This window comes from Ovis canadensis, chromosome 9 (assembly GCF_042477335.2).
Source record: "Ovis canadensis isolate MfBH-ARS-UI-01 breed Bighorn chromosome 9, ARS-UI_OviCan_v2, whole genome shotgun sequence".
In the NCBI taxonomy this organism is placed as follows: Eukaryota; Metazoa; Chordata; class Mammalia; order Artiodactyla; family Bovidae; genus Ovis; species Ovis canadensis.
The window spans coordinates 13,977,903-13,990,129 of NC_091253.1; the positions used below are offsets into that span (position 1 = coordinate 13,977,903).

General features: G+C 40.5%; 1 protein-coding gene across 1 annotated transcript in view; it reads left to right on the forward strand.

Annotated features, from left to right (window-relative positions):
* The first annotated feature begins 3,638 nt into the window (after window positions 1-3,638).
* Window positions 3,639-12,227, forward strand: part of COL9A1 (collagen type IX alpha 1 chain) — an 88,303-nt gene continuing 79,714 nt past the window's right edge. The window contains exons 1-5 of the mRNA XM_069599491.1: window positions 3,639-3,661; window positions 4,157-4,230; window positions 5,385-5,462; window positions 5,596-5,728; window positions 11,817-12,213. Coding sequence (XP_069455592.1) covers window positions 3,648-3,661; window positions 4,157-4,230; window positions 5,385-5,462; window positions 5,596-5,728; window positions 11,817-12,213 — 696 coding nt within the window. The 5' untranslated portion in view covers window positions 3,639-3,647. The remainder of the gene's footprint in view (window positions 3,662-4,156; window positions 4,231-5,384; window positions 5,463-5,595; window positions 5,729-11,816; window positions 12,214-12,227) is intronic.

Here is a 12,227-nt window from a genome sequence, read left to right on the forward strand (position 1 = left end):
TGGGGGGCTGTAAGCAATTCACAAGCTGTAAAGAGGTCCGGGGAACCTGTTAGGCAAGCTAGAGAGCTATCAGAGGGGTTTTAACTGAAACATCTCTTTCAAATGCAGAAGACTAAAGCCTTGATTTGACTTTTTCCAGAGAATATTAGAAGAGTGGAAAAGCAGGCAGATTCTTATTTTTTGGAGGGTGGATGCTCAGGAAATTCCAGGGGGGAAACCTGAGGTCTGATTAGTCTTACCATCAGAGCTCTGCCGCATGACCTTGTCACGGGTGGGATTCCTCACGCTGGCTCCCGGCAGGTGCCTTTGGAGAAAGCCCCTTTCCCTATGGATCTAGGGTTGGCTTACCTTGTGTGATTTTGGGATGTCAAGAAGTCTCCTTTGATGTCCTACCAGTAGATAGTCAATTCTTTTCTTTTTCAATCATCATTTTCTCTGAATTTTATTAAAGCAATTTAAAAGTTTCTTGGCAGCAGATAAAAGCTGATATTACAACCTGGTCTGTGTTGGTTTCTGCCATATAAAGGAGACCTAACACTGATTTTGTACAGGAAGCATATGCCCCCTGAATTACACAGAGCATAATTAGGTTACTAACAGGAGAACTGGGACTCATATGGCCCTTTAGAAGCAGAAGTCAGAAGGTAACGGAGAGGAGGATTTCTGTGCTTTCTAGCTGAGATGTGGTGCCATAGAAGGTTCTTTTTATAACTAGAAACCAGTGCAGAATTTCATCATTTCATTTGGCTCATTCAAAAGCTTTTTACATTGTTCTAAGAATGGCTGTGATTATGCAACCCCCACTTTGATCGTTTTGACCCAGTTTGTCATATTTGTGGAATAGCACTTACTGGATTGCATCTTGATGTCACTCTTTATTTGCTCATGGAAGTATGGGCTCTTTTAGGTCAAGGGCTCCAGCTTATGCAGTGGAGTTTTTCTGTCCTCAGTCCGAACACACTCTTACTTAAGAGTGAGTCATTGTTCATGTCTCTAAAGACTACGTGAGGTTTATCTAGACAGTCAGTTCTCTAGGCTAGTAAATGGCTCCATTTATGTAAGATAAGGCCTGGTTGACTTTTAAGAGTAAGGAAGCAACAGTTAGAACTGGACATGGAACAACAGACTGGTTCCAAATAGGAAAAGGAGTACGTCAAGGCTGTATATTGTCACCCTGCTTATTTAACTTATATGCAGAGTACATCATGAGAAACGCTGGGTTGGCAGAAACACAAGCTGGAATCAAGATTTCCGGGAGAAATATCAATAACCTCAGATATGCAGATGACACCACCCTTATGGCAGAAAGTGAAGAGGAACTAAAAAGCCTCTTGATGAAAGTGAAAGAGGAGAGTGAAAAAGTTGGCTTAAAGCTCAACATTCAGAAAATGAAGATCATGGCATCTGGACCCATCACTTCATGGGAAATAGATGGGGAAACAGGGGAAACAGTGGAAACAGTGTCAGACTTTATTTTTGGGGGCTCCAAAATCACTGCAGATGGTGACTGCAGCCATGAAATTAAAAGACGCTTACTCCTTGGAAGAAAAGTTATGACCAATCTAGATGGTATATTCAAAAGCAGAGACATTACTTTGCCACCTAAGGTCTGTCTAGTCAAGGCTATGGTTTTTCCTGTGGTCATGTATGGATGTGAGAGTTGGATTGTGAAGAAGGCTGAGCGCTGAAGAATTGATGCTTTTGAACTGTGGTGTTGGAGAAGACTCTTGAGAGTCCCTTGGACTGCAAGGAGATCCAACCAGTCCATTCTGAAGGAGATCAACCCTGGGATTTCTTTGGAAGGAATGATGCTGAAGCTGAAGCTCCAGTACTTTGGCCACCTCATGGGAAGAGTTGACTCATTGGAAAAGACTCTGATGCTGGGAGGGATTGTGGGCAGGAGGAGAAGGGGACGACTGAGGATGAGATGGCTGGATGGCATCACTGACTCGATGGACGTGAGTCCGAGTGAACTCCGGGAGACGGTGGTGGACAGGGAGGCCTGGTGTGCTGCGATTCATTGAGTCGCAAAGAGTTGGACACGACTGAGCGACTGAACTGAACTGAAGGCAGGACCATCTGTAATTCTGTGACTCAGCCAAAATGGCTGCCCAAGGAAATCGTCTTGGATAGATGGAAGGAGAATGACAGGGATGCATGGAAAACTCCAAACAACATGAGGAAATGGATGTCCCAGCGCTGTGGGGAGACAGGACTCCAACAGGTAGGTCACGAGTAGAAAAACAATGGAAAGCAAATGGGTGGTGGAGTTTGCCTAGCTCCCATCTCCTCAACCAAACCCTTCAGTGAGCTGAGGGAGGCAGAAGAGGAAAGGATTTTTTTTTTTTTTTTGAGGTGGGGCAAGGGGAACAAACAAAACAGAAGAAGAAACACTGCTTATTTTGCAGTGAAACAAAAATTTAGTTTATTTAAAAATTAGGGAAATGTCGAGGAAGCAAAACTACTTCATGCTAGATACCATGGCTCATTAGGATTTTTAGATCCTGTGTCCCTGAAAGTCCTTGAGTTTGGGCTGGACTGTCCTGAGTGGGTGGGGTGGGGACTCACTCTTGACCTGCTCAGGTTCTGGGAAAAGGTGGGTATGTCTGACACGGGACTGATAGAAATCTCTCTCTCCAGATCTGTGTTCCTCCTAACTTGCACTCAACTTGTTTTTGGAGCATAAAATGTTGCTGATTTCCAAGAATATTCTGCTCAACTCGTATTGTAACTATAGAGTTTAGGAAGAAATAAGACCTGGGGCTTGAGATTTTATCAGGCTCTCCAGACATCAAGTGTTGAGTAAATTAGCCGTGCAACTTTGCAGTTACAAGTTACTTCATTTTCTGTGCCTCAGTTTTCTCACCTCTAAAGTGGGAATAATTTTAGTCTTACCTTATAATGTCACGAAAACTAAATGTTATCAGGCTTCAAGTACTTTCAATAGAGGGGAACACATGGCGAAATATTAACTACAATGACAATGATGATGGGAATAATGATGGCTCTCCTGAACCAGGTGCAAGACTCTGCTTGCTATCCAGTCTAATTCTCTAAACAACTGTTTGGGGGTAGCTATTTTCAACTTGTTTTGCAGTTAAGGCCACAGAGCGACAGACGTATTAACTAATTTGCTGGAGGACATACAACTGAAGAGTGTCAGAACAAACGGAGATTCAGAACAAGGTTGACTGGGCACTGGGGCCCCTGTGAACCCCCACATCCCTACTTTCCTCTAAAAGCTTCCTCTGTATTCCTATAGCAGTTCTCAAAGTTTCCACTGTGTCCTTATAGCAGCTTGCCTGTGAACTTCTCCACATCCTGATTTTTTTTTTCTTTTTGGCAAATGTTCCCTTGCTAGTCCCTCCTTCAGTAGAACCTCATTAGCTTTGGGAGCACACCCCTGACTAGGCCTGGCCTTACTGGGCAGCATCTCCCCACCCCTTCCCTTTGCTCTGCCTTAAAGTAGCCCTGGATGCCTCTGGTCCACTTCCTTTGCTGTTAGCCCTCACAAGGGCAGGAGGGACCAAAGCCGGCCCAGAATTCAGCCCTGGGGTGGCGCTGAAGGGGTCTTGGGGGAGTATCGACTCCCCTATAGTCCCACCTTCACTGGGACTGTTGGCAACGAAGGAAAGCCAGTTGGGAAAATGAAGAGCTTATGGTAAGACTTTGAGATGGAAAGCAGTGGTGGGGAGACTGGACTGGGGGCGCTCAGAGCCAGGGGTCTGTGTTTTTACATTAGAGGTAGGAGGGGAGGAGAGAAGGGGTGAGGGGAGAGGAGGGAGACAGAGAGATAGACGAGAGAGCAAGAAAAGAGCGAAAATGAGAGAGAGAAGAGGGACAGCCGCCAAAATGGAGAGGCAGAAAAAGAAGATGAAAGAAAGCAGAGACAGAGATAGAGGTGTAGAAACAGCAACACAGGTAGGTATGGAGAAAGCGAGACAGGGAAAACCAGTCATCTCGCGATCATTTTAGGAGTTGGGAAATTGAGAATTCATTAACTCTCTCAATTGAATTTAATAAAGATAATGGAAAAAAGTAAACTAGACTGAGGACCAGTCACCTGCATTCATCAGGTGCGCCGCTTTTAAAATAGTGCCATGGTCCCCACCTGGAAGGGCTCCTGTTTGAGAAATTTTTCTTCTCTCCTCTTTAGGAAAATTCCAGTTCTCTTCTTTGTATGCAGTTTCCTGGGGACATGGGCATCAGTGACTGTCAAGCGTCGCCCAAGTAAGAGGTCCCAGTTTCTTGATTTCAAAATACTACTTGTTCCCTGAAAGGACTGGGCAGGCCTGTGGCTGAGTGAGGCAGCCAGGGTCCTCCACACCCTCCTTCAACCCTGCTTTGGCTGTGGGTATATTTTATGGCTGTGTTCAGTGCTGCCTATGGAGAAGTCCTGGCTGTGACCACAGTTGGGCAGGAAACCTAACCTGTGTCTAGCCCAGAAGCTACCTGGTTCAGATGGCAGTTGGTAATGTTAGATGGATGAATGGGTGGATGGATGAATAGATAGAAGCCAATAGTCTGAAGTCAGATGAGGTAGAAAGAGTGCATTTGATGTAGTGAAATTGCAGGCCAAAGCTATGTAACTGGAAAACGCTTTTTCTGAAATCTAGGAAGTGTCTGTCACCAGGTGAGTCCCAGAAGGGCACTGGGTTTGGACAGTTACAAGAAGCCTTTGTGTTGTTGAAAAAAGTGGCCCTCCCTACAATCTTTTACTTACTAAGAAGCACCAAATTTCATTATAGGATTTTTCATCCCTCTTGTGATTGAGGGTTTAATTCACATGATTTCTTTTCTTCTCCTCACTACTCTTCCCCATTCTAAGATGCTGGTAGTATTCTAGTTGGAACAGTTATTTGATCTCTTAGAAGAAATTTATGAAATCAAGTGCATTCTCTCTATTTATCTAGGCTTAGGGAATCCTAAGAAATCCTCAGCTCCTTCCTCTACTTGACAAAGATTCTTAAGAACTGCACTCTTCAGAAGTACCATTGAATTGGCTCTGGATTCTCTCAGGATTTCTAAAATTTATGGTGCTTAAAGCAATATATCCTAGCCCAAACCAAATAAGCTCTGACACTGTGCCATTCAGAACATCATGAAGATGTGGTTCCAAAAAGAACAAATTCCAAACTTCCCCAAAGGGAACACTTTCCCAACACACGTTATTAAAGCAACTTTGTGTCTTCAACCCAGGATGGGTTGAATACGAATAAATTATAATCGTAGAGTTGTAGAGTTAAAGCCAAATATACTACTAGTAATGAAGCTGTTTAGTATAATATTGCACTTTAAATAGTTGCTCAGCTCTTATTATTATTGGTATAGTCCTGTGATCTGTGTAGGGGTTGAGGTAAGATGACATGCTATCTCTTTTGCAGGGTTCCCTGTTAATTCAAATTCCAATGGTGAAAATGAACTCTGTCCAAAGGTTAGGATTGGACAAGATGATTTACCAGGTGAGTAGCAGTGTATCATATTGACAATGTATGCTTTCTATAAATCTACCTGATACATCTTTTATTTGGAAAGGCTCTGGAGAGGAATGAAACCAGTCTCATTTTACTTTTATCTTGTGTTCCCTTTCTGTAGGATTTGACTTGATTTCTCAGTTCCAGATAGATAAAGCAGCATCCAGAAGAGCTATCCAGAGGGTAGCTGGATCAACTGCCTTACAGGTGGCTTACAAGTTGGGAAATAATGTAGACTTCAGGATTCCAACCAGGTAATATAAAAAAAAATACTTGATTTAGTTATTTGCTTCAAACACAGTTTAAAAAATGAAAATCTATCCAATGTTAGAGAGTCTTTCCCAGCTCAATAATTCTTGGATCATGATTTTATTTAAAGATGAAAGAATTTATTTACCTACCTATCTTTAGTGCCCAAATATGTGAATGCTTTTCATGTTTTCAGTGTGTAATTTACTTTCCATTCCAGGAAAAAAAAAAATCACTGAGACTATTATACATTGATTCAGGACATGTTCTTATTACTTTGCTCTCTGTTTTTCTATAATTTGTCTGGGTTTTGCCTGAAAGGACCCTCTGTGAAAAGTTCCAGGGGTTAAGCATAAATTTAACTAGAAACCACCCAGTGGTTAGAAGGCTCACAATGGCGCTGTTCAAGTATCCCGGTGCTGAAATAGATCCACACATCCAATGCTTGGCTCCTGGCAGGACCCAGACAAAACTAAAACTAGAATAATGATAAGAAAAACAATGGAAGCAATAATACTTTAAAAAATTCTGTATCTCCTTCTCTGGATCTAAGCTATTTCTTCTTTAAATAATTTATAACTGAGATGTTTTAATGCATGTGTAAGTATTGAGTCATGATATTGTTATGAATGAGCTTCAGGGCTTCAGCTTTATATCACCTAAATACCTTAAATGTGATGTTGATGCTAATGGAATGTTTTAGGTAAAAAATATGGTTAAGATTTCTTTAGTATATGAACAAGAAAATTAAGACATCAATAGAAATTAAGATGTAAAGGTAAATAATGACTAATTAGAATAGCAAAAGAATATCACAGAATTGCTAAGTGTTTATAATAATGAAAATTTTGCTAAAATTAGAATATTCTGATATAGTTCCAGATTGCATATAGAAATTCCTGTTTTGAACATATTATATTTTATAAAACAATAATAGTACACTGTATAAGCTCTTTTTCTAGTTTTACCAATCAACATCAAATTGCATCCTTATTACAGTTTTGTGGTGGGGACATTTTTATCCATATTTCATGGAGGAGCAAACTGAGGCCAGAAAGTTTAAGTTGCTTGCATAACATCACAGGGTGAGGAGGTGCTGAGAGGATTGAAATCCAGGCAGAATTGATTCAGGGGCTGTGCCTTTAACCACTACCCCATAGTGACTCTGGAAACCAGTTGTGTTTGGAAAGATCAACATTTGAATTTTTCATATATTTTCTTTTCATGTACTGAAGAGATGGATGTATTCTTAAGTAAGCTTTAGAATACTCTGATTTTTATTTCTTTAATAAAATAATTGAACAGGACACCAGACCCTAATGCTGACCTCTCTTCTCTAAATTTAAGGTACTGTCTGGACTGTCATTAACTCTAAGTTCAGAGGTGAAGGTCATGCAGCCTTCCTTCCTCCTGCTTGTCTTGTTTTTCTTTAAGCACCTAAGGTGGTCACGAAATATTTTTCATAGGCTACAACTAATGTCCCATATTCTCTATCTTTCTGACTCCCTGTCCCCACAAAGACTAAAGGCTCTTGTTTTACTTATTAAGATATGAGGGAAGAAGGAGGAAGGAAGTAGAAGAAGACAGTAGGAGAAAGAAAAAAAAGGGAAGGAGGAGAACCAGGGCTGAGATGGATGGAGCCCCTTGGGCAAGTTGCTTAAACTGTCTTTGACCCAGTTCCCTCAGGTTAGAATTAGGAATAATAATAACAATGCCACTGGTTGCCATGAAGAGTAAATGTTGCTAAACTGAGAGGGCTCCAGGAGAGCCCGGTGCACAGGGGCATTGGTGAAGTGTTTACTGTAATAGTGGAGAGCTCTAGAGGGCAGAGGTGCTGATGGGGCCTTTTCACCTTAGTGGACTCTTTCTTTTTGAGTTACCCTGCATCAACCAGCTGATGTAGCTCAGTCGTGTGTGACTCTTTGCAACCCCGTGGACTGTAGCCTATCAGGCTCCTCTGTCCATGGGATTTTCCAGGCAATAGTACTGGAGTGGGTTGCCATTTCCTTCTCCAGGGAATCTTCCCAACCCAGGGATCAAACCTAGGTCTCCCGAATTGTAGGCAGATGCTTTACCATCTGAGCCACCAGGGAAGTCCAAGCAGTCCTGCTTAAAAAAGGCAGAAACTGGAATTGTTCTCAAGTCATGCATGCAGTAGACCATTCTGACTTGGATTTCTCTGCTGGAGAATGTAGGCCGATTTTCGTGGGAGAAAGACTATAGCACACGGAGCTAACATGACAGAATAATAATTTGTGGTTATCTTTTCAATTTTTTAAAAATATTCATAACCACATAATTTTGATGCTTTTAATTCTTTGTTTTAGGCATAAGAGTTTTACATTCTCGTCTTGTGCCTCAGGCATGTTGCTTTTGTTTGCAGCAACAAATACAATTTTTAGCTTTTCATGGGTTAAGGTCATAAACAAATGTTCCACGGTCCAAGGACTTATTTTTTATTCAAACTGTATGATTCTCCTTTTAAGATATTCTGTGCAGATTGTAACATAATGAAATTAATCATTTATAGACTCAGCCTCTTTTAAATTATGTATGCTGTCAAGTTTACTTACCGATGTGCATAGCATATTTTCAAGAACAGAATCTTAGGGATCTGAAAAAGACAATGGGACTAACTGTTCTATGAATTAGACTTGTGAGGACTCTTAAATGGTCTTAGGTATATACAAGCACATGTACATATATAACCAATTTGAACACTAAAATGAATTTTCTTTTCTTATATGTTTCTCCTCTTACCTTTTAATGCATTAACTTAGCCTGAAAGATTAATAACATGACAATCTTGATTATATTTGTATACACACACATTGTTTTCACATATATATAGAGAGAGTTGGATACACTTGACTTAATATGTCCATAAATGAATTGTTTTCTAGTGACCCCAACCATCTCCCATTAAAAAAAAAAAAGTATCATTACATGACCAAGTCAGAAGTAAATGAAAACATTTTATCATACCCTACCTTCAACATAACCTCTTTGCTTATTTAGCAGGAAAAATCTGATGAAGCACAAATTGGGAGAGATCCCTCAGTTAACCTCCTAATGTCTTTGTGAAGGAGTCACGTGAAGATGTTACTGTGACTTCTAGAATCAAAACAAATAGAGTTGTTTTCTTTGATGAAATTCTACAGCCTTCCCCAGTACATCTTTAAACAAATAATAGGTAACACAGAGTTTTTTAAAAGCCTAGGAAGTTAATGGTTTAAGTAAGAAGAGACAAAGCATGAGGGTTTATCCTTTTTCTTGGAAAACCTCACACCTCAACAACAACTATTTTTAACTACCTGCCCCAATTCTTTAAGTATCCAGTTAAATTCACATGAATTATTGAAAAGAATACTCAAAAGACTATATCTGTAATTTAAATTGCAAAATTGCCAAATTTCACTACTGAATAAAACTTTCAAAATGTATCTCCTAGTTCTAAATTAACTTAGTTGGTTAAATGAGATGTATAATGTTCTGTAAGATTTCATAATTACACAGTAGGCAGTATCTTAAACTGTCATTAGTGAACCTCTTATTTTAGAAGGCTCTCTGGAATAGGTATAGTCTGAAAAATCTTAAGTCAAAGGAAATAACATATTAAAAAATATTGAAATATGTATGTTAGACATCCCCATCTGGGGAAAATAGGATAGTAAATAGTTGCTGAATATGGTTTTTTTTTTCTTTATCTCCAAAGTGAATCTTTTTAAATGTGCATGTTTAAACCTCCCATGCACATGACAGATATAAAATATATGTAGAGAATTGAAAGCCTTTCAAAGGGAATAATAAGCATCATCAGTAACCAGTTAAAAACAAAAGCTACAAAGGAAATCCACCCAGTCTTATGAATAAAAGCCAGTCATGTTAGAAAACAATGGTTAAAAGAAGTACTTGGATGCTGCTGCTGCTGCTGCTGCTGCTGCTGCTAAGTCGCTTCAGTTGTGTTTGACTCTGTGCGACCCCATAGATGGCAGCCCACCAGGCTCTGCCGCCCTTGGGATTCTCCAGGCAAGAACACTGGAGTGGGCTGCCATTGCCTTCTCCAGTGCGTGAAAGTGAAAAGTGAAAGTGAAGTCGCTCAGTCGTGTCGACTCTTCGCGACCCCGTGGACGGCAGCCTAAAGGGTGCTCTAAAGAAAAGTTCCCAATTTTTGTTAGTTTTGTAAAACTAACAAAACAATGACATTTGTTGACCTAGTTGACCCATTTTATTGAAGATTTGCAAAAATATTTGAAGTGAAAAAAGTTATATGTTTGCTTATGCTATAATAACGATGATAACATTTTATAGCTAAAGACAGAAAATCATAGCGAGTTGAATATTTTCACTTATAGCTAAACATTCTTGGAACTGAGGTATTTATTGGTTTAGGAATTTCTGACCCCAACAATATATCTTCATATAACTGGCATTGCACCTATGGCAACACAACACATTTATACGTGTTGGGGCTTTCCAAGTGGCTCAATCGGAAAACCATCTGCCTGACATGCAGGAGACCTGAGTTTGATCCCTGGGTTGGAAGGATTCCCCCAGAGAAGGAACTGGCAACCCACTCCAGTATTCTTGCCTGGAAAATCCCATGGACAAAAGAGCCTGGCAGGCTACCGTCCATGGGGTCGCAAGAGTCAGACATGATTTAGCGACTAAATGACCACCACCATATTAGTTCGTAATAAATAAATCACTATCCACTTAGATATTTCTTCTTATCTTTTCTTCTTTACACAGAAGAGGGCTATAAACTGGAGTATGATCTGAAGGAAGGTTATCTGAGGCTTTGGGTCCTGGTCCATAACTGTTTTAAGCAATGTCAAACAAAATTAATTGGCATCTAGTTTTCCTAAACTTCCCTTGTGGCTCAGATGATAAGGCGTCTGCCTACAATGCAGGAGACCCAGGTTTAGTCCCTGGGTCAGGAAGATCCCCTGGAGAAGGAAATGACAACTCACTCCAATACTCTTGCCTGGAAAATCCCATGGAAGGAGGAGCATGGTAGGCTAAAGTCCACGGGGTTGCAAAGAGTCAGACACAACTGAGCGAGTTCACTTTTCCTAAGATTTATCCTTCGCTTAATAATTTTTCTATGCTTATGAGGAGCAAAGTAGAATGATACAACCTTGAAGATAGAGATGTGAAGGTGATATTTACATTTACTAGGTCCTGATTTTTAAAAGTGTGGTCTTCAGCCTTGAGCTGCTTGGTTTCAAGAGAAGACCACCCAAGTAGCTGATGGTGCTCCAGACGGCTGCCTCCAAAGATGAGGAGGACGCAGGAGGGACACTAACGTCTTACTGCTGCCACTTAAAGCAGTAAACTAGGAAGGCGCCACTGTTTTAACTGGCAGATTGGGGAACAACTGGGTTGCAATAGAGAAGTAAGAACTGGTCACCTTTCCCCTGTCACACATCCACTGAGAAGCAACCAGCTGTCACTTTAACTTCATACTTTGAAGTTCCTGGAAAAGACAAACATGCTCAGTGTGAAGGGACTGATCTCACTGGTCTGCAAGTGACTGGTCCTCAAAATGCTTATGTGAGTCTAGGTTATATTTGGGGAGGAAAAGATCCAAACAATTATGAAAATAACAATTAATCCTAACATGTTACATCAAAATAAAAGTTTAAGAACCTGCTTTAATTAAACATGTAAATTGGTAGAGCTGATTTGGATTTCAAATGTTCTCTTCTGTCATTTGTGGAAGAATGTCGCCAAGAACTTTGCAAGAATGTGTTTTTTGGCAGAATGTGTTTTTGAGGTGGGATTGCTGAACAGTAGCTCTTTAGGTAGCATAAATAGTAACATTGTTGAAATTATGTGGCATTTGGGGACCTTACTTAGCTATGAGGGAGTTTTGTATTTAATGTGTATTTTAAGATGGAACTTTAATGCACATGAATGGACTTCAGTAAAGGTCTTTATGAACAGTCATGAAAGAACTACTAGCACATGGGTTTCACACTGTGGTGTTTCCGTAGGTCTAGAATCTAAAATAGCATAACTAGGAAATATGGTAATACTCCTGAGTACAAAACACAAGAGTTATATTTACTGTCTTAAAATTTTACTCAGGCATTTATATCCCAGTGGGCTGCCTGAAGAATACTCCTTTCTAACCACTTTTCGGATGACTGGAAGCACACTTGAAAAGCACTGGAGCATTTGGCAGATTCAGGATTCCTCAGGGAAGGAGCAAGTTGGCGTGAAGATTAATGGCCAAACAAAATCTGTTTCATTTTCATACAAGGGGCTGGATGGAAGTCTCCAAACTGCAGCCTTTTCGAATTTGCCCTCCTTGTTCGATTCCCAGTGGCATAAGATCATGATTGGTGTGGAAAGGAGGAGTGCGACTCTTTTCGTTGACTGCAACATGATTGAGTCCTTACCTATAAAGCCAAGAGGTCAAATCGACGTCGATGGCTTTGCTGTGCTGGGAAAACTTGTGGATAATCCTCAAGTTTCTGTTCCGGTAAGTATACAGCC